Raw genomic sequence first — 24,276 nt, forward strand, 5'->3', positions numbered from 1 at the left:
TGCCTCCGCGGTAGGTGTGTTCCCATGCAAGGGTGTGTGGGGGCCTGAGGTGACAGAATCCACAAGTCAGATTTCATAATTTAAGAAATGTTTATATCCTGCTCACAAAAATTAGGGGATATTTCAAAATTAATATGAGGCTATAAAATATCCCCTAATCTTTGTGAGCAGTTGTAGCGATTGGGGTTTCACTTGGAACTTTATTCGGCATTCTAAAGATCGGAAGACAGGCCCAAATTCCGACTAGACGCGCTGCCAGGGTGGAGGTGCGTTCGCTCCCGCGGGACGGCACGCTCCCTCATGTCAGGCTGTCAGGCTGCTGCCAGCCACACCAGCCTCACCTGCCGCTCACTTACTGACCCGGCTCCAAAAGGCCTCTGCTGCCCTGCCCTAAGACCATCGTTTGCCCACTTAAATCAGTGCACCTGACCTCCAACACTAACCTCAGAAGCCATCTCCTCTAGTAAGTGTTTCCTAACACTCCAGCTCAAGTTGACCTCCAGCCTCTTGGAATTCCCCCAGAACTATGCTGTGTATTATACCACAGCCATGCTTCACTAGGAACTAAGTAGGGATCCTGAGGTCAAGATTAAGCAACCAATTCTGTAGTTTCAGGCACAAAACTGGACATGGCACCCTGCGTCCTAGGATCTGAGCTCCAGATAAATAATGGAGCCTGCAGTCGTACATAGAAAAGGGTAGAGAAGTGACTTGATTCTCTCTCTCTCACTTCACTCACACACTTTTATTATCTCTTCGCACTTCATGCCCCTTCTGTCTGCTTACAGAAAAACCATGACCCAATTTGCTGAAAATGTTAATTTTTAATAAATAGGGACCCGCCACTGCATGGGTTACAGTGAGGATCCGTGAGGGCCCTGGATCAAGGACAAGCACCTTTACTTCCAGCCTTTGGTTCACTACTTCTTTTGATCTGCGTTCGCCCACCCACATCAGCCCAAGGCTTCCAGCATGGAACTCTGCCATCCATGGAATCCTGCTTGGGAGGCTGGTTGTCCCACCCGCCTGAGCAGTGGGAGGGTGGGCCCGAACTCAGCTGAGGAACCTGGACAAGTCTTCTTTGATCTCAGCCTCATCCCATGGCCCGTGAATGTTTTCTTTAAAAAGCTGCAGGCGGATGAGGTAGAAAGGGCAGAGGCAGGAAATGGCCACGAGCAGAAGGGCAAAGAGGGTGGCCCCCACCCCACTAATGGACAGCAGGCCCCCCAGGGTCGCCAACGCAAAGAGCAGCGTGACCACCACGTAGCAGCGGGGAGTACATGCCTTCAGTTTCTTCTGTAACATAGGCCACAGGGCAAACATCTGGATGGCAAAGGTCACCATGATGAAGGCATGCAGGGACCGGGGCAGGCGTGAGGCCAGGCAGACAGAAGCAAAGATGGCCATGTTCAAGGACAGGGTGCTGGACACAATGGCAGCATTGGCCCCGTAGTCGAAAAAGATGAGGTGGCCCAGGAGCATGAAGACGGACATGGCATAGACGGTGTCAGTGCTGACAGACTCCGTCAAGGTCTTCAGCACCGGCGAAAACCCGTACGTGAAGGTGATAAAGACCAGGGTGCTCTTCAGGTCAGCCCACCGGGTCCGGCCGCTCCTCTTCCGCCCTTTCCCTCCATCAAGGAGATCGAACAGAATATAGCCAATCAGCGACAAGGCCAGGCCGCTCCCAAAAAGGCAATGGGGGGCCAGGAGCCCCAGATCCATATACCACCAGACGACCCCAAACACACAGACACTGCACAGCTGCTGTACCACCACGCTGGCCTCGAAGACCACAGCCCAGTACTGGTACTTCCGGGCGTGGATGTTCTTCCGCAGCTCTTCCAGGAACCGCTGGTCCACGTAGTTATCGGGGAAGGGCTGTCGCTCGTACAGGATCTTCCGCCACTTGGGCTTGGTGGTGTCCGTGGGCTTGGTGGTGTCCGTGGCACCTTGGGCGCACGTTCTCCTCTCCCCCGAACTCAGCCCAGTTCTGTTTTTCCCTGCAGACGTCCTCCTGGTTCTCATTCTTTATCAAGTTATGGAATAAGACCTCAAAGGCAGCCACCCAGGCGAGGCCCGCGAGAGACGAGCCTCTTCTCCCAGGCTGCACAATACGGCCAAGTTCCTAGAAAGAGACAAACCCGTGAACCTATAAAACATGTGAAGGTCAAGGGCAGGGCTGGGTTGAGCAAACCAGCTCATTTTATTAAAGGCCTGAGCGAGGCCCTGGCCGGTTGGCTCAGTGGTAGAATGTCGGCCTGGCGTGCAGGAGTCCCAGGTTCGATTTCCGGCCAGGGCACACAGGAGAAGCGCCCATCTGCTTCTCCACCCCTCCCCCTCTCCTTCCTCTCTGTCTCTCTCTTCCCTTCCCGCAGCCAAGGCTCAATTGGAGCAAAGTTTGCCCAGGCCCTGAGGATGGCTCCATGGCCTCTGCCCAGATGGGCGGAGCATGCCCCCTGGTGGGTGTGCCCGGTGGATCCCGGTCAGGCGCATGCGGGAGTCTGTCTGACTGCCTCCCCGTTTCCAACTTCAGAAAAATACAAAAAATAAAAATAAAAATAAAAAATAAATAAATAAAAGCCAAAGTGAAATCAATGCGGTGGCCCTTTTATATTCAATAATTATGGACACTGAAATTTCCTTTCCCAGTTCAAATGATCACACCTTTGGATAATGATAAACATCTGCCGGCTATCACTCAACTGAGGGCTACCACATGCTTCTTTCTTGGCCTCTCCTCAACCCAGCAAGTTGCTGTTAGTCCCAATTTAACCAGGAAAAAGGCGGAGACCCAAATTGCTCAGGGAACTTTCGCCCAAGTGAACAGTGGCCAAGTCTCACCCCAAAGCCTGTGCCTCCCTCCAAACCAGCTCCCCACTGCAGACCCACCCATCCCTGCTCCCTGGAGTCGATGCATGGGCTCAGAACGCCCCTAGCCGCTGCAACTTATGCAAATAAATGTGGACAGGACCCAGAGCCCCGAGTGGGTTCCCAAAGGCTTCTGCTATTGATAATGTCCGAAGAAGGCTGCAGGAAGCTCCACCGGACACCCGGGGAGAAAATAGAGACTATTTTGCAGAATTCCCTGCGCTCGCAGGCATGAGCGCCATGGTTCATTCGTGCAAAACCAAGGACTCCAGGAAACGGAAGCTCCTCAATTCCTTCCTCATCCTCAAGAGCCGGCATCCCACTTACAACGGCGGAAGTCTGATGGGGGATCGGGGACGGATCACCACGGGAACACCGGGAATCACAAATGTCAGCAAACGTGCGAAGGACCCGCCTGCCCGGTCCCACCTCCCTGGCGGACCCCGGCGTCCCTCATCGCAGCAGGGACACCGGCCCGCCGATCAGAGACAGAGCCGGGGCGGGGACGGTGACCCTGGGACACCCGGTCCGCCCCGCCCCCCCCGGGCCTCCCCCCCCCTACCCCGCTCCCCCCACCTCGCCGGGACGGAGGCCCGGAAACACCGACTCACTCTCGGAACCCATCTGCCCACCAGTCCGTAGGGGTGCGCGGCCGGGAGGGGCGGATACCCACCTTCTTCCCCATCTGGGGCGCCGGGGTCGCGGCCACGGCCGAGCACTTCCGGGTTCGCCGCAGCCTCCACGCCCAGCGCCCCTCCGTCTCCGGCGCTCGCTGCTGCCCCTCGTGGCCCTCCCCGGGACTTCGCGGTAGCTCTCGCGATGACCTCACGCAGGGACAGCATCCCCGAGACCCGGACCTGGCGTCCGGAGAGCTGGGGCCGCAAGGAGAACGGGAACCACGGCAGTTTTATTGAGCTCCTAGTATGAAGTCAGGCCCGCGGCCGGGGACTGCCCCGGATCCGTGCTTTCATTCCTGCAAGGTGCTGGTGACGCCGCCGTGCACGAAACCCGCAAAACCCCCTGCTCTCCGGGGCCTCTCCGCCCTGGGCGTCGCCTGGGGTGGGAAGGCCGTCCCGCTGGTCATGGGGGAGAAACCTGAGGCTCAGGTTGTGGCTGGTCCGAGGCCACCAAGCTGGGAAGTGGGTTCACCGAGGTTAATGCCCAACTGTCCACAGTCCACCAGGCGCCTCTCCCCTCTCTGCCTCCTAGGGGGACGCGGGGGTGGGGGGGGGGGACGGACAGTCAGCGGAGTGCATGGAGGTACTCGAGGTTGCGTTAACAGGTGGACGTGGCCCAGAAGCAGAGAGACGGACAATACAGGATGCGGTGGCCACAGAAGTCGGAAACCCTGAGTCCCCTCCCTGGCGCCGGGACTCTACAAACCGGCTGACTTTTCGTGTCTTCACCTGTAAAAGGGGGCAACGCTGTTGGCTCTCAGCTGCTGTATGGGAGACCCAGAAGAGCGGCTATAAGACACAGAAACATACTGACTGTTGTCTGGCTGCTGGCGGCTCGCTCTGGTCACCGCAGTGGTGGCCAGGGCCAGCGCGGGGAATTCTGCAAAATGGTCTCTTTCTATTTTCTCCCCAGATGTCCACTCCCAAGTTTGACAAGATTCCCTGGCTTAGCCAGGCCAGCCTCAGAAACAAGCCCCTTGTGCTCAGCTTCCCCAAAAGGTAACAGCTGGGCGCTCGGGACAAAGGTTGCAAAACACGTCTCACAGAAGATGATTTCATGGGAAGAGGGGGTGGGGGTGTCAGAGGGACATGTCTGGTCCGTGGAGAAACCCACATCCAGCATCCAAAACGCAGCCGCAGCCTGGGTTTCTGGGACAGAAGTGATCACGGAGGGCAGGTGGGGCTGGCGGAGGTGACACAGAGCTCACATCACCTTCCTTCCCACCACCACCGCTCAGCCAGTGGTCAAGAGACAGTTGCCCCTGAAAACTGCCTCCCAAAACACGTTCATCCTCCTGCCTTTTCTCCTCTGTTTTAGTTTGAGCTGTTCAGAGTTTAACCATCGATAGTCGAGAACCATAAATTCCTGTCTCCATAGAGTAGCCAGGAGACTACTGTCCTCCATCCTCACCATCCTGCCCCTTCCACACCAACTGCTTGAGAACAAGTTCTGTTTTTCAAAATCAGGGGGATTGTATTGGAGGTACCCCCCCCCTTGCCATGCTGCCGCTTGAAATAACTGGGTTTCCTCATTCCTCCCAATTTCTGCTCCCTGGGTGTGGTGGGACCCCGTGCTCTGGGAGGGGAGGGCCAGGAGGCAAGTTCACAGGCACCTCAGATGAAAGGTGGGCCTGACCAGGCGGTGGCACAGTGGATAGAGCATTGGACTGGGATGCGGAGGACCCAGGTTTGAGACTCCAAGATCACCAGCTTGAGCGTGGGCTCATCTGGTTTGAGCAAAGCTCACCAGCTTGGATCCAAGGTCACTGGCTCGAGCAGGAGGTCACTCAATCTGCAGAAGGCCCACGGTCAAGGCACATATGAGAAAGCAATCAATGAACAACTAAGGTGTCGCAACCAAAAACTGATGATTGATGCTTCTCATCTCCGTTCCTGTCTGTCTGTCCCTATCTATCCCTCTCTCTGTAAAAAAAAAAAAAAAAAAAAGATGAAATGTAGGCTCCCTGACATGTGCAACACTGGCTGGAGAGGCTGTACTCTCTTAGAAGGGTTCTTCCTCCTGTTGGCAACTGTCACATACCTTCCTACCATAAATAAGGGACTCCCAGGGAGGGACAGTCTCTTCACTTCCCTCTTCAGTAACAGCGTGGCCTTGTCAGCTGCACCTGGCAAGAACCCCGTTCTCAGCCAGCAGCACTGTATTTGCAGAGCATGTATGAAGTGCTTGTTGCTTGGTTCAGTTGTTTTTACATAACTTTGAGTCTATCTGGAGAGTTTATAGGTATATAAACTCTAGTCAATGCCTTAATATAAAGCAGGCAGCCAGAGATTCAATAAACCCCAAGACTTGTTTATGAAATAAAAACACAGGTAGTGTGGTTCTTATTGAGAGCTGTTAGCACTTGAAGGAGCGGCCTGAGGAAGCACAGCTTAGCATCTTTGAATTGGGGTCAGGGCACAGATCCACCTGACAGTGACAATCAGGTGGCAGAAAGGAGAAGACCTGGCCAAAACGGGGACTGTTGTGAAGGGGACATCACCTCCCTGACAGGGGACAGCCTGCTCTCTGCCCCAGCCAATGTTGCCAGCAGGTATGTGACTCAAGTGGCCAGATCTTTCTGGTTTTTCTAACGAGGGTGAAAGTCTGGATTTGTATGTGAAATGGCTCATGTCTGACACCCAACAAGGGACCTCGTCCATGAGCATTAGACCTGCCCTACAGCCTGGAGCGAAGCATCCCTGTCATGGCTCCCAGCTCCCCTGTTCCCTGATTATACAGTTTGTGGGTGCTTAGAGGAGGCACGCGGCAGGGGCTTGAACAAAGCAGGCCCAGCACACAACTGAGCGCCCTCAGAACCTGCTCACCTTCACAGGCAGGTCCTGGAGTGTCAGAGGGGACACTCAGCTGGGAAGGGAAGGGGTGGCTTTTCCTCCAGCCAGCCACGCTCAAGCAGGTCACAGAGAGAGTTAGCTGTGGTGGTCAGAGCAGCTCTCCACGCGTCTGTACTGGGAGGAGCCAGACAGCAGTCTGAGCCCTTGTTAGGAGAAACGACACCTGCCTACCCCGCGGGATTCTAAGACAGGCTGCACATCTGTGTGGCGCCCTGAGCTTCCAGAAGGACCTCTAGGCATGCGGGGGGGGGGGGGGGGGCTTTTGAAAGGCTGGTTGGAACATTTAGTGAAACGTGCTCAGCGCAGCCCCCATGACAAGGCCTGGAGATGCACCTGGGGTTCAGAGAGGAGGGACCGGCTCTCAAGGTCCATGTCTGGACAGACCCACTGCCTCCGAGGGGGACTCTCAAGGGGGCCTGGCTCTGCTGAAGCCATGCTCATCCTCAGCCTCACAAGCCCTCGGGTCACGCTGAGGTCTGTCTCTCTGAGATGACTGTGTGCTAAAGCCTTCGACAGTGGCCCCTGGTCTCTCCAGGTCAGTTTCCGGTGTCAAGTCCAAGGAAGGAAGCCCACAGACCAAAGACAGAAGGGAGTGGGGTTAGACCCACCTCCCAGCTCTCCTGGGACCCAGGGCAATGGCGAGGCAAAATGAAACAACAAACGCCTTCTGGGCACCTAACCCCTTCCACGTTCCTTGTAATAAAGGAATGATGGCAGTGAAGTCTGTCCTCGTTAGAGGGGACAGGCATCTTGGCAAAACTAGCAGCATCTGAGTTTCCATTTCCTGGAGGCCAGGGTCAATGCCGCACACACAGGCCCCCTGCACACCTGGGCCCCAATATGGTAATGAAATGGACCACACCAGCCAGCAGTGGGGGGGGGCAGTGATATCACCCTAGGAAGAGCATCACCGTTTCACCTATGACTGGAAAGAAAGTGCCAGAGAAAAAATGGTTGAGGGAGAAAATATTCCTCGGGAAAAGGTGGGTGGATTGCTTCCACGGGCAGGGCCATGGGCTCTAAGATCGCAGGCCGGACTAGAGAGGATGGCACTTGTGAAACATCAGTCACTTCTATGCAGCCCTTCCTGGTGTATTTCACATATCACGCATCTGCTTTATGATTTATGAACTGGTATTTTTCCCCCTGCCTCGATGTGTACACATCTCTGGCAGTCCACAGGTGGTGTCGGTCAGCTCCAAACAAAAGGGACAGAGAAGCCGAAGTCAGGGTGAAGCCATCTTTGGGGGCTCCAAATGGCCTGGGACATCCAGCATTGGGAGTGAGGACAGGGGTGTCCCTTGGCTTCTCTGCACCAGCGAAGGGTCTGGCTCAGCACGCCGGACGCTGTGGCTCTCATGTGCTCCCGTTTTGGTCACTCAGATACCCCCACGCCTCTGCTGCTTTCCTGATTCCGTCCATGAAGGATATGAATCTGCCAAACTTGTTTCAAGTTCCAGATGACTTCTCTAAGGTACTCAAATTTTTTCTTTAATTGCAAAGAAACCAATAGCAGTTCCAGGATGACACAAATAGGACTCCAAAGGCACTTCCTGTCTGTCTCGTTAGCCCAGCCTGAGCCACCTTGTGGGTGTTCCATAGACATTTGCAGAATGAAAGGGATGTGCTCCCACGCCCCTCCCCCCGTCTCTAGTGCCTTTGGGGGCCCGTCTGCTACAACTAAGAATAAAGACACGAGGTGAGATTCATCAAAAAGGGAAACCAAAAAGTTCAGGTGGAGGAATATGCCCTGAGACAGTCAGAGACTGCTTCCCAGCCTGTCTAGAGCCAATCCTAGTTTCTGGGTCTCTAACCCCCTCCCGCCACCACGAATCCCTGTGTCCCTTACACACATAGGACTTCACGTTAAAAACTCCTCATCTCCTTTCCGCCTCCCAGAAGTCAACCAGGCCTGGCTTCTGGGTGACACTCAGAGGCACTGGCTTCTCACAGGGTTCCCAGCCTTCACGGTGCTGTGAGGTCAGCACCTGCCCGAGGCGGAGGAAGAGAGAGAACTCTGGGCAGCACGCTCAGTTTCTGCCCCTGAAAAAATTGGCTAGCATGTGCAGGGCTGTTGTAAGAAGTGCGGGAGGCACTGTCCCTAATGCCCTGGTGAGAGCCCCGTAACAGGGGCCACATAATGATGACCAGTCGAGGGATAAGTTCTTTCAGAGCCCTTTTTATCTGGTTCAGTACAGATACAGGGATGAGCAAGTCAGTTTCCACCAACACAAATGACAGGGTGGATGGGACAGGCACGCAGCTGCCCAATATGTATGGGGGTGGGGGGAAAGGTCACCTGCGGGCTGGGGGAGGGGTGAGCAGAGGTGGAGCAAGAGGGGGGTCCAGAGGAAGTGGCATCTCCCTGGATTTGGAAGATATTATTTCCACAAGTGCAGGAAGCAAGACCTGGAGACAAACTGAGGTCGTGTTTGGAGCGCAGGAGGGACTCAGGCCAGCAGGGGACAGGCTTACCTAGAGGGGACCACGGAGATGGGTGGGCCTGGCCATAGCACAGGAGGGGTAGGGGCAGGGCTGTGCGTCAGAGCGACCACATTCATCCCCCTGACTACGCGGACAGGCGCGTATGTGAGAGCGCCTGCTACCGTGAGGGAGCGCTGAGCAGGGACCCGCTAGGCTTGGCCACTGAGGCAGAACCAGCAAGCAGCCTTCTAGTCCCTCTGTCTCCTTAAGTTTCCTGTTTGGACAACCTCACGCTGCCTCCGATCATCTCCTCATCCCAGGTTTGCTCTGGGTCTGGGTGCACCGTGCCATCCGAGGCATTCAGACTCCAGACACCCGGGAGGTGGGGAAGGAAGCGTTCTAACGCCCGCCCCGGGACAGTGAGAGGTTGGGCTGTCTTTCACGGCTGCAATGCTCAGAAGCGGCCACTAGAGAGCAGTCCAGAGCAATGGCTGTCCAGGTTGGGCCAGTGGGCGGAGCCCAAGGGCCAGTCCCTGGGAGACTCAGTCACAAATCCATTACTGCTGCTGGGAAAAAAAGTCAGGTCTCTCGTTCTCTCTCTCTCCTCTCTCCTCTCCCTCCTCTCCTCTCTCTCTCTCTCTCTCTCCCTCTCTCTCTCTCTCTCTCTCTCTCTCTCTCTCTCTCTCTCTCTCTCTCTGGCAAACTCCGACCTTTGCTGACATCTTACAGTTTTCAGCTGGACCTGATAGTTAAATTGACCGAAGGCCAGTGAGCAGGAGAAAAAGCACACACGTTATTTACTGGAAGTTTTGTGCGACACGGGTGCCCTCCTAAAGAAACGAAGACCCAAACAAGGGGCAACACCTGTACGTTAAGAGACAGGGCTGACCAGGAGAGGCAGCCACACAGGGGGCTAAGGGAGAGAAGAATGATGTGAACAAGGTCTGTTTGCAGAGAATTGTCTCCGCTTCCTCCTCTGGTCCTTGGTGAAGAGGCGTCGCTTCCCTCCTGGCATAGGAGGGCCTCTTCCACTTGGGGTTTTATCTCCTACTTTTAGGAAGAAAAGGGGGAGGGTCAGAGTACCCTGCTTGCACCTGCGGATTTTATAACATGCCTTCAGTTAAAAATCAGCCTTAGGCCAAAGTGGCGCATTTGAGGGAGGCACATTCTGCTGCCCTGCGCAGCGAACCTGGGCCCCGGTCCTGTTGGGACTCCTGGCAGGGACCTCGAGTGAGCTCCGTGCCTGTCACGTGAACTTAGCCCCAAATCTCCGCTGCCTACAGGAAGGCCTGTGCGCGTCTGCTGTGTGGTACCCAGCTGCCGTGGCCGCTTTCTGGAGAGAAAGGACGCGTCTCACGGGAGTGGAATGCCCTGGACACGCTGTCTCTTCCTTTATCCTCCAAGTCCCTTATCCTGCTGCCACAGGCCAGAGGTCCTGCCTGCTGGCTCCCTCCTCTTCACGCTCATGGGTGGCAGGGCAGAACTTGGGACACCCACAGCCAGGTAGCAGTCCTTCCTGCGGGGAGCTGCCCAGGCCACGCCAGGTGTGTGTGTGTGTCTGGAGCAGTGTTCCCTGATGAGGGACAGAGAGGGGACAGGGGCTCAGAGACACACAGAGAGATAAGGAGACAAACCATAAAAATAAAATAAAATAAAAAAGGAGATGGGAGGGGAAAGGCAGAGCTCACAGAGAAGAAACAAATATAAGAAGCAGAGTCTAACCCCATCCCCCATCCCGACACAAGCCTCTCCTGTGGAGCTGGCTTCTCTATCAGTCATGACTTCCACCTGCCCCAATACGGGCTCCTGACGCCCACAAGCAGCAAGTGTAATTTAATAGCTGCGTTATTGAGGCCAGAAGGCAGCTTACTCAGAGCTCCACGGGCAGGCAGAGCGGGCGTGTGGGGGCCATCTGGAGGGCTGCCCGAGACCCTGCACCCCCTATCGCACCTCCCGGGCCTGGCTGAACTGGCTAGAGCCCTCAGTCACTCGCAGAGGGTGACAGGCCGCCCCGCTCTGCATTCCTGCCCCCACCCCGTCTCCTCTCCCATCTGGGGGCGCTGTTCTCCAGGCTAATGAGTCAGAAGTAAAGGTGAGGGCGTTATCTACTTTGTTTTTAGCAGACCTGTGACAAGCAGCCGACACTACAGAGTGCAGAGACGGTGCAGAGACACAGCTGAGGGCACACACAAAAGGGCGACTTCCAGTGTTCTCACCACCGAGAACTCTGTGGCTTCTCTCATGGACTCTCAATTTTCACAAGCTCGCGACCACCACAGAAACTACCCTGTATACGACTGAGTTTTCCTGCTGCGTATATTGTGCCAACATATAAACTACAAACACAATTTTAAAGGGAGGTAATAATGACCGCCACTGACCTGAAATGACAGTTTAAGACGTCAGGATGGTGGGGCCTTGGCTGTCCCTTATTTTGTGTATATGTTTGAAGTTTTTCATAGTGAACAATACAAATTCTAAAAACTGCATTTAGCTTTATTGTTTAATGGCAATGGCTGGTATTTTCAAAGAGCAGTAAAATGTTTAATTATCAGTGGAGTTTTTTGGGGGGGTGTGAGTAATGTTGAAAATAGTTCTCTGAGCACCTCCTTTTGGATTCTAAGGGATGTAGGTAGGCGTCACGGTGCCCTTATGTGGACCCTGAGTGTCCGCTGTCCCCTTTGACCCTCCAGAGAACCTTCTGGCTGACATTAAATAGCTGTGCTATTGGGCAAACCTCATAACCCTTCTGGGCCACCTTTTCCTCATTGTGTTCATTGAAAGAGCTGGTCCAGGTGACCTCTCTCAGTAAGGCAGGAGTGGAAAGGGGGACACAGAATGGAGGTGCAGAGGCCAATTTGTCAGTGCTCCTCAAATCAGGCTATATTTAAGTCACCATCTGGTGCTGACATTTCAGTTTTTGTTATGTGGACAGGTATGTGTGTGAAAAAGAGAAAGAGAAACAGAGAGAGAGAGGTGGAGGCAGATGAAAGGAGAGAAACATATTTCTCTCTTTACCAACGATTCAAGGGGGCCAAGGACTCGGGCCACGAGCCAGATGTTGGGAGCCCCGGCAGATAGGGACCTCAGATATTAGGATGTGTCTAGTTGTGAAACGCGAAGAGCAGGCTTTGGCTTCCAGGACTGGCTGAAATCTGGCTGCTGTCACTCTCCTGTCACCACTGCCACCTGCTCTCCTGGGGACACTGCTTGGGAAACAAGAAGTTAGATAACGCAGCCGGGGAGGCCCATGCTTTGAACCATTGGCTGGTTCACACTCTGTTCCGGCCACTGCTGCGGAGCTGGCCTAGAGGGAGCCCAGAGCGAATGGACCGTGGCAGAAGGAAGTGACCTTGGTTCTGGGGCTGGAATAGAAGGCCAGACAGGAATAAGGACGCCGAGGCTGGTGGGATGGGGAACCCCGAACTGTTTGCTTCAACTTCTTCGTAGACCATTGAGGCCCCTCCTGAGTCCACCATTGGGATGTGGTCTCTCTCCCCTCCGGGAGCCCAGAAGTTCCATTGCTTCTCCTGTGATACCTGCGTGCAAGCTTGGGTCGCAGGTCCCGGGAGGTATGTCAGTCTCAGAACTCAGAGAGGTGAACTGAGTCCGGCCAGATGCGGAGGAGTCGGCACGGGGCACTTCCTCTCCAGCCTGACTTCTCACGGCACCCCTCCTGCCGCCAGACCACCTGACGCTCCCGGCCCTCCTGGTGACCTACGAGCTCGTTCCTCCGTGCGGCTGCACCGCACTGTCTGGGTCGGAGTGCCCTTCCTCCTCCTGTTGGCCTCGCTGACACCTACCCAAGCATTGCCTGTTCCTTCAACCCTTCTCAGACCCCTCCCTCTGTGACCCACCCCTCCGCCAGGGGCCTCGATAGGGTCCCATCATGGAGCTTTCCGTCTGCTGGGGGGGTTGGTGACAGCTTACAGGCTGTGTATGTTTATCTTCAGGTCCCCAGTCCCTGAGCAAGTTTGTCTTCTCCCCATCTTCCTCAGGGCCGGACACTTTGTCTTATTCGTCTCTGGGAGTGACTCTGGCCCGGCTCCCTCCACATGGTGGCCTCACAAACAACGTCTTGTTGAGTGAATGAATCGAGTCATTCGCTCTCACACTGCAACATGCCAACCCCCGCACCGTGACTCTGAGTCGGTTCTTTTCAAATGGCCTATAGAAAGGAAATGTATTTTAAATATTTGTCAAAAGAATCCAGCTTTGTCCATCATTTGGACAACAGTGCCTCACCCTAGTGCCATGTCACTGTCACTCATAGGATGCAGCTACGTGCAGACCCACCCGGCAGAGTCACCCAGTGGGCACACCTGGGCACTCCCACGCAGCTTCAATATGTTCCTCCTCTTACTGTTCTGCGCACCTCCCGGGCAGCAGGGACAGGTCGGGGCACAGGTGTCACCACAAGAGGATCACACAGCAGGAGAAGGCTGCAGTGCAGAATGGTCATCTGCTTGTCCCTGGGACCTCCTCCCCCATATTCTGCGCTTCCTAGGAGCCTGTCTCATGACCCTGATGTCAGTGTGGTTGGAGAAGGCAGGCGAGAATCCCAGACAGAATAGCAGCTTCCAGTTGCCATCTTCCCCCTGACCACACTCTTGTCAGAGGCGCACGAGCCTCAAGCTGAAGGTGTAAGTGCCCAAAGCCTCCCGTCACCTGTGGGCAGCAGTGAAGTCAGGACGAGAGCATCAGAGAGCAGACAGGGTGCTGTCTTGTCCCCGGCTGGGACAGCCTCTCTTCCCCAGAGGCGGGAGGAGCTCGAGACCCTCACACAAGCTCCAGTCTGCTGGTGGCTTACTTCGTGGCTCTGTGGAGGCTGAGAAGAGCCACCTGGTGCTGGGCAGCTGATGTCGGTCCTGAGTTAAGGTGTGAGAATAGAGGATGAGAGGTTGGAGGGGCCAATGACAGGCTTGCGGAAGGGATGTCTTCTGTGCACTCTTCCTGCACTGGTCCCTGTGGGGGGTCCTTCATATAAAATGGTAGACAGCCGCCTCCACGGGAGTGCAGCCCCACAGATGCATGCTCCATCAGAAGGACAGATCTTGTCTCAGCCCCAGCCCCCGGCCCCCTCTGCCAGCCCTTATGCCTGCACGACTGTCAGAGGGACCCAGGACCACCACCTGTTCTGTGACTCCCCGCTCCCTCCCAAACCCTGTCTGCACCCACTGGCTGTGGTCAAGCCTCGATTTGTCATCCATCCAGCGTGGAGTTGAGGCCAGACTGACGATCTCTGTTTTATTTATTTATTTATTTTTTTTTTTATTTTATTTTTTTCTGAAGTGAGAAGCAGGGAGGCGGAGAGACAGACTCCCGCATGAACACAACCATAATCCATCCGGCATGCCCACTAGGGGGTGATGCTCTGCCCATCTGGGGCGTTGCTCTGTTGTGGCCACAGCCATTCTAGTGTCTGAGGCAGAGGCCACAGAGCCATCCTCAGCGCCCGGGCCAACTTTGCTCCAATGGAGACTTGGTTGCAGGAAGGGAAGAGAGAGAGAGAGAGAGAAAGGAGAGGAGGAGGGGTGGAGAAGCAGATGGGTCCTTCTCCTGTGTGTCCTGGCCAGGAATCGAACCCAGGACTTCCACAAGCCAGACCAACACTCTACTACTGAGCCAGCTGGCCAGGGCCCCATCTCTGGTTTATGAAAGAAATAACTGACACACCTACCACCGCTCTGCCCCTTCCCACTTCTTTGCTGCCCCACATATATCTCACTGCCCCTGTCCCCCTCTCTCCTCAGGCCAGGAGGAACGAGGGTGGCCCCGTGCTGGCCAGGAGCAGGCAGCTGTGCTCCACGTGCCAGGAAATAAGATCGGTGAGCGGGGCTGACAGATGGGCGGGATGAAAGGAGCCCGGATTGTGGAGGCTGGTGTAATACTACCTGCAGACCACGTGGTCTCATACGCAGGAGGTCCCCAGGGAGCCACAGAAACACGAGTAGGGAGAATAAGTGAGCACCGCAGAGTTCTAGGATACAGTGTCAATATACAGAATTAATTTTACAACAACAAAAAAAATTAATTTTACTTCTGTACATTAGCAATGAGCAACCCAAAAAATTGAGAAAAGCAACTCCATTTACAATAGTCTCAAAAATAAAAATACTGGCCCTGGCCAGTTGGCTCAGTGGTAGAGCATGGCATGCAGGAGTCCCGGGTTCGATTCCCTGCCAGGGTACACAGGAGAAGCGCCCATCTGCTTCTCCACCCCTCCCCCTCTCCTTCCTCTCTGTCTCTCTCTTCCCCTCCCGCAGCCAAGGCTCCATTGGAGCAAAGTTGGCTCGGGCGCTAAGGATGGCTCTGTGGCCTCTGCCTCAGGCGCTAGAATGGCTCTGATTGTGGCAGAGTGACGCCTCAGATGGGCAGAGCATCGCCCCCTGGTGGGCATGCCGGGTGCATCCCGGTCAGGCGCATGCGGGAATCTGTCTGACTGCCTCCCCGTTTCCAACTTCAGAAAAATACAAAAAAAAAAAAAAATAATGGAAAATAAAATAAAAATACTTAGGAATAATTTTTTTAATTTATTTTTAGCGAGGGAGGTGGGACAGACAGGGACAGACAGGCAGGAAGGGAGATGAGAAGTATCAATTCTTTGTTGCGGCACCTTAGTTGTTCATTGATCGCTTTCTCATATGTGCCTTGACCGGTGGCAGGGGGGAGGCTATAGCAAAGCAAGTGACACTTTGTTCTAGCCAGTGACCTTGGGCTTCAAGCCAGTGACCTTTGGGCTCAAGTCAGCGGCCATGGGGTCACATCTATGATCCCACACTCAAGCCAGCAACCCCTTGCTCAAGCTGGTGACCCTGTGCTCAAGCCGAATTAGCCTGTACTCAAACTTTGGGGTTTCGAACCTGGGTCCTCTGCATCCCAGGCCAATGCTCTATCCACTGCACCACTGCCTGGTCAGGCAGGAATAAATTTAATAAAAGAAATGCCCTGGTCAGTTAGCTCAGTGGTAGAGCGTCAGCCTGGCATGTGGGTTTGATTCCCAGTCAGGACACACAGGAGAAGTGACCATTTGCTTCTCCACCCTTCCCCCCTTCTCTTTTCCCCTCCCACAGCCATGACTTGATTGGCTTGAGCAAGTTGGCCATGGGCTCTGAGGATGGCTCCATGGCCTTCACCTCAGGCACTAAAAAAAGGACTTCATTCCTGAGCAACGGAGCAACGCCCCAGATGGGCAGAGCATCGTCTCCTAGTGGGTGTGCTGGGGAGATCCCAGTTGGGGCACATGAGGGAGTCTGTCTCTCTTCTTCCTTTCCTCTCACTAAAAAAAAAAACAAAAAAACAGTAAGAATTGTATATCAAAAGCTATAAAATATTATAGAAAGACATTAAGGAAGGTCTAAGTAAATAGAAATAATCCCATGTCCAAGGCTTGGAAGGTTTACCATTGCAAAGATGCTAGTACTCCCCCAGCTCGCTCTGCAGGTCCAGAGCAATCTCTCCCCAGCTCCCAGATGCCTTTCTTGCAAAAAAAAATGACAAGCAGATCTTACAATTCTGTGGAAATGCAAGAGATGCAGAGTAGCCAAATCCTGAAAAAGAGGAACAAAGTTGAAAGAATCACACTTATTTTATTTCAAAACTCCCTACAAAGCTAAATGACTTTGAAAGAAAATAGAAAAGACCATGAATTGCATTATTCCATGTTTGAAATGTCCAGCGCAGGCAGATCCAAAGAGAGAGCTAATAGATGGGTGTTGCTGAGGATGTGGGGAGGAGAAATGACTCCCGAGGAAAGGCTTTCTTTTCCGGAGTCAGGGAGATGTCATGGAAGCAGACAGTGGGGATTGTCCTACGCCTTTGTCAATACACTAAGAACCACCGGCTTGTGCACCGAGATGGTGAGTTTCATGGTGTGTGTGAATTATGTCTCAATTTTTAAAACATGATTAGCAATAGAAAAACATTTTTTTTTTAATTTTTAATTTAATTTTATTTATTTATTTTTTTTACAGAGACAGAGAGTGAGTCAGTGAGAGTGATAGACCGGGACAGACAGACAGGAACGGAGAGAGATGAGAAGCATCAATCATCCGTTTTTTTCGTTATGACACCTTAGTTGTTCATTGATTGCTCTCTCATATGTGCCTTGACTGCGGGCCTTCAGCAGACCGAGTAACCCCTTGCTGGAGCCAGCGACCTTGGGTTCAAGCTGGTGAGCCTTTGCTCAAACCAGATGAGCCCATGCTCAAGCTGGTGACCTCGGAGTCTCGAACCTGGGTCCTCTGCATTCCAGTCCAATGCTCTATCCACTGCGCCACCGCCTGGTCAGGCAGAAAAACATTTCTTAAAGTAAAAACATAAAGTGAATGCATATCAATAAAATAAAAATAAGATTTATTGGCTTGGATACTTACTCATTCTCCCATGTAACCCTGGGCCGGGAGACCCTTTGCTGAGTATGGAAGGAATACCTCCTGAGAAGTATGGTGGTGAGTCTCCAGGGATAGTTGTATGGAGGGTACTATCAACACTTTGAAGTGTACTTCAAAGGGGTTCATTCATTCACTGATTTGATCGACAACTGTTTAGTAAACAGGCACTATTTTAGGACCTAGGAATATGGAAACAGTCTAGGTCTTCATGAAGCTGGGAGTCTAGGGGGGAACCCACTAGGCAAGGGGACGCAATACACAGGTCACGAGTGTTCTGGGAGAGGAAGCCTAAGGCACACAGTGAGATGAGGAGCCCGCAGCCCGCATCAGCAGCATCTGTGAGGACATGATGGTTAACCCACAATGTGAAGAATGTTGCAGTGCACTGACCCAAGAGGATCAGAAGACTTCCAAATCTCACCGTATCTAACTCCAAAATCTCACCAGCAGGAAAGAACAGAGACCCTATGACTTGTAAGCAGGGTAATTCCTTCTGGTTCATTCATGAATGACTCTGATGTTAAATACAACTGGACCTTGCCAAGGTGGGACACGATCTATGAAAAGGGGACACGGTTTGGGGCAGTGTTCTAAAATGAGACTTTCTCCCTCAGGCACAATCAAGAACTCTGGTGATTCCAGATGATCTGAAACTATCCTTTGAGAATTTTATGAGTCGTAGGTAAGTCAAAGGTGGAAATTGGAACATGACTTTAATTCTGAGTGTCTTAGTTTGGAAACACGAGGATAGTGCACTAAGAGTGGTTAGAATGTTTAGAATGTTTAGGGGGCTTCTCAACTGGTTTCATTTTTTGATTAAACCAGGTAGACCCAAAAAGTTGTTTCTACTTTTTTTTGCTTGAGCTAGTGTTGAAACTACTGTAGAAGCTTTAATATCCTTCCTCCCTTCATAAGAACGGTAGAAGGAACAAGAGAGGAAATTTCTTTGATGACTTGGGCAGAAGTAAATACAAATTCCCCATGCGGATAACATACCTAATTCAGAAGGTAACACAGACTGTTGTGACTCCAGGGCGTCCTCTGCTACTTTTTTAGTGATTAAATTCCTGTTACCAGTTTGTTTGGTTGTTGTTTGCTGCTTTCTTATCAAGAGCCAGTATATCAGAAATAAAACCCAGCCAAAATTTTGATGAATTGGATTTCAGGTTTTTTCTTGTTTTGTTGTTTTTTGTTTTTAATTCTGTATTTCACTATCAGACAGGGAAGAAGGACTCAGTTTTTACTTTATTGAAAAACTCAAACAATGGACTCACCCTGGGTCAGATACCAAAATAGGTCGAGTTGCCTTGCAGTAGATGGTTGAACATACAGCCAGCATTATCTAGGACCAGTCAAAAAGGTTATATGTGAGCTAATGTCGATCTTCACTTTCTTTCCATCATGTAGAGAGCAATAATGTGGGAGAATAATAAGTCTTTCTGTAACCACATGTTGGCCAGCAGTAGGTGTTATGATTCTTTGTGTGAGCTCAGGGCCATCGGGTCCAAGCTGAGATGTAGACTCAGGTGCATTGAAACCACGGTGTCCAACCCAGATAGACAGGATCATGAACCAATAGGTATTTGAGCTTTATAGGCTCTAGCACCTAGCACCGATAACCTTTACCCACACTGACTCTGTACCTTTAAAGAGCTCTTACGTTAACTCACGCTGAAAGTAATTCTAATATTTTGTACAGACTATAAATGAAAAATGAAACTCTAAAGTCAGGGATTTCTGAGCAAAAGTTCATTCTTCTGTGATGTAGACTTTTGAAATTTGTTGCCCTAACTTATTTATCTCGCAAGTTTGGAACTTTATTAAAAAGCACTTTATTTTTGCAAAAGTTTAGCCCAGTCGTCTCTATGGCAAAGTGGTCTCAGTACCAGGCCAACAAGCGGTGGAAAAGACACGTTTCTTTCCAGAAACCCCTAGTCAAATCACTAATGCGTTTTCTTTCTTGCTTTCTCTGATCAGAAGGAAGAGTCTGCAGCCACCAAAAGCTCAGGCAGCACCCAAGCGTTCCAGCGACAACATCTCAGCAGGTTTGCCTTCACGTGGGGCAGGTGTGCGAGGCATGTACCCCCAGAGCAGGAGAGAGAAAGGAAAGTTCAATCCCAATGATAATCTCTAAATTTTCTGAACAAATTCTTTTTTAAAAAGTTAAATTTGGCCCTGGCCGGTTGGCTCAGCGGTAGAGCGTTGGCCTGGCGTGCAGGGGACCCGGATTCAATTCCCGGCCAGGGCACATAGGAGAAGCACCCATTTGCTTCTCCACCCCACCCCCTCCTTCCTCTCTGTCTCTCTCTTCCCCTCCCGCAGCCAAGGCTCCATTGGAGCAAAGATGGCCCGGGCGCTGGGGATGGCTCCTTGGCCTCTGCCCCAGGCGCTAGAGTGACTCTGGTCATGGCAGAGCGACCCCCCGGAGGGGCAGAGCATCACCCCCTGGTGGGCAAAGCATCACCCCCTGGTGGGCGTGCCAGGTGGATCCCGGTCGGGCACATGCGAGAGTCTTTCTGACTGTCTCTCCCCGTTTCCAGCTTCAGAAAAATACAAAAAAAAAAAAAAAGTTAAATTTATCCAGGTGACATTGGTTAACAACAAGTTTCAGGTATGCAACTCTATAATACATCATCTGTATACTGCATTGTGTTCTCACCCCCACCCCCACCCCCCATCACCATATATTTGATACGCTTTACCCTCTTCCCTTTGGTAACCGCCATATTGTTGTCTGTATCTATGAGTTTGGCCATCTGTTGTTTTCTATTTTGTGTCCCACATGGGAGTGAAATCCTATGGTTCTTGTTCTTTTCCGGCTGATGTATTTCACAGAGGATGATGCTCTCAGGAGCATGTTGTCACAAATGGTGATATTTCATCATTTTTTATGACTGAGCAGTAGTCCATTTTATACATGTCCCACATCTTTTCCCAATCATCCATTGAAGGATGCATAAGTTGTTTCATTATCTTGGCTATTGTGATAAATGGCGCAACGAACATAGGAGTGCATGTGTCTTTACAGATAAGTATTTTCAAAATTTCCAGGTAGATACCAGAAGAGGGATTGCTGAGTCATTTGGTAGCTCTATTGGTAATTTTTTGAGGAACCTCCAAATTGTTTTCTGTAGTGGCTACATCGATTTACACTCCCACCTGCTGTGTGTGAGCGTTCCATTTTCTCCCCAACACTTGTTACAGGCTGTCTTACTGATAACCACCATTCTAACAGGTGCGAGGTTTTGAAAATTGGATCTTTTATTCTCATTGTGGTTTTGAAAATTGGATCTTTTATTCTTTTGTTGTTGAGCTATATGAGTTTTTTAAAAATATATTTTGAACAGGAGCCCCTTATTGGAGGGATCATTTGCAAATGTCCTCCCATTTGGTTGGTTGCCTTTTTTTTTTATGGGTGGTTTCTTTTGCTGTGCGGAAACTTTTTACTTTGATGGAGTCGCATGTGTTTATTTTTGCTTTTACCCCCTTGCCTTGGAGTTACGTTCACAATAACCTCTCTGAGACCAACGTCTGTAAGCTTGGTACCCATGTTTTCTTCCCTGTGTCTTATTGTCTCAGGTCTTAAGTCTTTCATCCACTTTGAGTTAATATTTGTGCATGGTGTCAGATAGCAGTCTAATTTCAATGTTTCACATATGGCTTTCCAATTTTTCCAGCACAGTTTATTAAAGAGTCTTTTCTTTCTCCATGGTATGCATTTGGCTCCTTCATTGAAAATTAGTTGCCCATGCAGGTGTGGGTTTGTTTCTGGGATCTTGGGTCTGATCCATTGGTCTGGTTGTCTGTTCTTCTGCCCATCGCATGCTGTGTTGATTATTGTATCTTATAGTATAACGTGAAGTCAGGGAGCCTGGTGCCTCTGGTTTGGTGCTTTTCTCTGGGGATTGATTTGGCTCTTGGGGGTCTCTATCCCGTTCTTTTTTCATGTACTACTATTGCTCTTTTTTTTTTTTTTTTTTTTTTTTTTTTTTTTTTTTTTCACTTTTCTGAAGCTGGAAACAGGGAGAGACAGTCAGACAGACTCCCGCATGCGCCCGACCGGGATCCACCCGGCACGCCCACCAGGGGCGACGCTCTGCCCACCAGGGGGCGATGCTCTGCCCATCCTGGGTGTCGCCATGTTGCGACCAGAGCCACTCTAGCGCCTGAGGCAGAGGCCACAGAGCCATCCCCAGCGCCCGGGCCATCTTTGCTCCAATGGAGCCTTGGCTGCGGGAGGGGAAGAGAGAGACAGAGAGGAAAGCGTGGCGGAGGGGTGGAGAAGCAAATGGGCGCTTCTCCTGTGTGCCCTGGCCGGGAATCGAACCCGGGTCCTCCGCACGCTAGGCCGACGCTCTACCGCTGAGCCAACCGGCCAGGGCTACTATTGCTCTTGGTTGGTCCACAGCCTGCCCTTCCCTCCACCTGCCCCTCTTTGGGCCTTACTCACCGTTATCCACATCGCGTTCCCCCCTCGGTCCTCCCCACGCCAGCACGTCAGCACGTTCTTTCTGAATAGCTCTGTAACCCACTTGCTAAAGAATTCTCCTAGACACGGGGCACACAGTCAGTGATTCCCTTCTCGGGCCATCCGGTCGCACCGTTACGGTGGGAAGGGGACTGCATTCCCGCCCCACAGGCCCCCTCGTGCCCCCACCCTCTCCCGGGGGTGCCCAGTGCTCTTCTGATGTCCACTTGCTGTTCTCGGAACATGTGAGAGTGGCTCTGTCTCCAGCTTCAGCCCTGACCTAAGTCTCCTCTTCCAGGGAGGCAGCCCTGGGCTGGGGAAGGTGACACTGGGTGTTCCGTTTGGGTGACAGCGGCCAAGGGCCCAGTGCCGCACAGGTTGCCACATTAGAGACAGTGTCGGTTTTCTCCCGTATTAACTGAAGCCCCCTTCCGTTTCCTCTCATTGGAAATGCAGCGAGGAGAATCAAAGCCGCCCCTCCACTTCTCACAGGTGGGGAAGTGTACGCTCTCCCCCGGGAGGCTGCAGGACTGGACCGAGCAGGCGTCGGGAAGGACAGGGAGGACCAAAGGGGTGTCCTGAAGGGGGTCCCAGAAAGGAAGACCAGAGACCCGGGTCACAGCAGAGGTGTGAGGCTCTCCACTCCAGTGGAGCGGAAGACTGCTCGTCCCGAGGAATCCTTCCTCGTGACTCCAAAAGTCGTGGCCTCGCTCACGGCTCCCTCTGAGCCGAAGTGGACGGAGGAGCCGAGAGCTAAGAGCCCCCTCGCAGGGAGAGCCCCCTTGCAGGGAGAGCCCCCGCTGCCCTCTGGTCACAACCACCTCCTCCCCTGGAAGCCAAAAGAAGGCTGGGCGATGGGGCTGTGGTGGTTTCAGGGTTCTTGGTAGCAGCCTCCCAGGCCTCCTGACTTCCCCTTGAGCCTGGGTTCTCCAGGCCTGCCTCACAAAGGATTGAAACACACATACTCACGCACACACGCATACACACACACACGCACACACACATGCACACACGCCCTTCCCTCCCCAAGAATGTTTTGTAATTGTACCAGACAGTGTGATAAGGTGCCTGTTATGAACTTAATGTCCCTGGGAGTGTGTCTCGATGACCAATACTAGAGCTGGACTTGGTGTTCACGAGGTGAGGACATCCTGCTCTTGGACAGACCCCGTTCTTGCCCCCAGGGCCCCTCCAAGGACAGCAGCCTTGGAGGTGGGACTTGAGAGGCCGTGCTCATGCGGTTGGCCGGGAGCGAAGCTTGGTAGATCTGCCGTTGACCGTGGTCTCAGTGTATCTGAGCCGAGCTTCAATGTCATGTGTGCTTTCTGGGCTTGTGGGAAAAGCACAAGCCTAGGCACAGAGACCTGGCTTCAGATTGTAGTCTGCCTGGTCGAGCTCGGCCAGATCACTTCCACCGCCTGGACCTCCCTGTCCCCACCTGTAGAACCAGACGCAGTTCGCCTCCCACCCCGCCCGGCCACCCCCACGCCCAGGAGAGCATCGGAACCCCAGTGCCAGCAGCCCACACCTTTGACCCACCCAGAGAGGCACTGAGGCTGCCGGCCCTGCTGCTCCGTGCGTGGGAGGCGTGTCCACCTGCGGGTGCCCATGGATGGCCACAGAGACAGACCCGTGTATCACTCACCCTGCAAGCACCATTGCCAATAACTATCTAACACGCTCTGTTGATTACAACGGTGATTTCTGGTGTGTTTTTTTTTTCTTTCTGGATTCAGCTGAATGCCATATAGTGTCGATAATTATTAGTGAGAACTGAGTAGGTAGAAGGAGCCTGTCTCTGTAAGGGTTGGGGAGGGACTTCTCCTGGGTCCCTTTGTCGTGACTCTGGCCTGGAGTCCAGAGTTCCCTGACGCCTGCAGGCTGTTGTCAGTAAACGTGAGTAGAGATGCCGACGGCCAGGCACAGTGTGTCACCAGTGTGGCACCAAGAGCTCTGGGTCTGGGGCCTCGGCCCGTCCGCAGGGTGGGGGAACTGTCTCTAGCGACCTTTGATTATTTTGAGTTTCCCTAGAGCTAGAATCTGAGCAGCCCTTGTCCTCCCTTCTGCACTGTCCTCAGAGAGCATTCCCTACAGACTGCCCATCCGGGGCCCACGGATGGCCGTCTTCCACGGGCTGCTGTCCGACTCCTACAGAGCCCTGCAGGGGCCGCCACTCCCTTCTGCGCCCAGGAGGGAGCCAGCCGGCAAGACCGCAAGGCAGTGAGCCAGCCGTTGGGCACAGCACCCTCCAGACTCTCAGAGAGAGAACGACCTCACCGTGCCCGTCCCTGACACCCCTGCCCTCTCCTCATTTCCTCCTCGCCCCGAAAAGATGAGTCCACCTTGCCTTCCAACGAGTGGCTAGGACTCTCTCTCGCCACTGCCTTCTCACACACCTCTAAAGACAATGGTTTAATTTACGCAGTTATAAAGATTTATTGAGTGAAATGGACTGCTTTGAGTGTCTTTTATTCTATTTTTTTTGTATTTTTCTGAAGTTGGAAACAGGGAGGCAGTCAGACAGACTCCCGCATGCGCCCGACCGGGATCCACCCGGCATGCCCACCAGGGGGTAATGCTCTGCCCATCT

General features: G+C 52.8%; 2 protein-coding genes across 5 annotated transcripts; one reads left to right on the top strand and one right to left on the bottom strand.

Annotated features, from left to right (window-relative positions):
- Positions 1-741: 741 nt before the first annotated feature.
- PIGC (phosphatidylinositol glycan anchor biosynthesis class C) lies at positions 742-3,646 on the bottom strand. Of its 4 annotated transcripts, none has more exons than XM_066261169.1 (2): positions 3,545-3,646; positions 742-2,128 (listed from the first exon to the last, which is right to left on the bottom strand). In XM_066261169.1, the coding sequence occupies exon 2, from the start codon at positions 2,026-2,028 to the stop codon at positions 1,054-1,056; it is 975 nt and encodes a 324-aa protein (XP_066117266.1). In that variant the 5' UTR covers positions 2,029-2,128; positions 3,545-3,646; the 3' UTR covers positions 742-1,053. The 4 variants fall into 4 exon arrangements, with proteins under 4 accessions (XP_066117266.1, XP_066117264.1, XP_066117265.1 ...); XM_066261167.1 differs by having other exon boundaries at positions 3,448-3,554; XM_066261168.1 differs by lacking the exon at positions 3,545-3,646 and adding an exon at positions 3,199-3,382.
- A 62-nt stretch (positions 3,647-3,708) lies between these two features.
- Positions 3,709-24,072, top strand: C2H1orf105 (chromosome 2 C1orf105 homolog). The gene is made up of 7 exons (XM_066255111.1): positions 3,709-3,851; positions 4,462-4,547; positions 7,785-7,875; positions 14,579-14,653; positions 17,833-17,900; positions 19,196-19,263; positions 23,765-24,072. Exons 1-7 carry the CDS (start codon positions 3,795-3,797, stop codon positions 23,908-23,910), a joined length of 591 nt encoding a protein of 196 aa, XP_066111208.1. The 5' UTR covers positions 3,709-3,794; the 3' UTR covers positions 23,911-24,072.
- Positions 24,073-24,276: the final 204 nt, after the last annotated feature.

This window comes from Saccopteryx bilineata, chromosome 2 (genome assembly GCF_036850765.1).
Source record: "Saccopteryx bilineata isolate mSacBil1 chromosome 2, mSacBil1_pri_phased_curated, whole genome shotgun sequence".
NCBI classification, from domain to species: Eukaryota; Metazoa; Chordata; class Mammalia; order Chiroptera; family Emballonuridae; genus Saccopteryx; species Saccopteryx bilineata.

What these genes read in the sequence shown, in the direction of transcription:
- PIGC (XM_066261169.1), bottom strand. Translation starts at nt 2,028, where the DNA reads ATGAGAACCAGGAGGACGTCTGCAGGGAAAAACAGAACTGGGCTGAGT.
- C2H1orf105 (XM_066255111.1), top strand. Translation starts at nt 3,795, where the DNA reads ATGAAGTCAGGCCCGCGGCCGGGGACTGCCCCGGATCCGTGCTTTCAT. An exon ending in GTGCTCAGCTTCCCCAAAAG is followed by an intron (nt 4,548 to 7,784) that starts GTAACAGCTGGG and finishes TTGGTCACTCAG; the next exon opens with ATACCCCCACGCCTCTGCTG. An exon ending in GAGAATTTTATGAGTCGTAG is followed by an intron (nt 17,901 to 19,195) that starts GTAAGTCAAAGG and finishes TTCTCTGATCAG; the next exon opens with AAGGAAGAGTCTGCAGCCAC.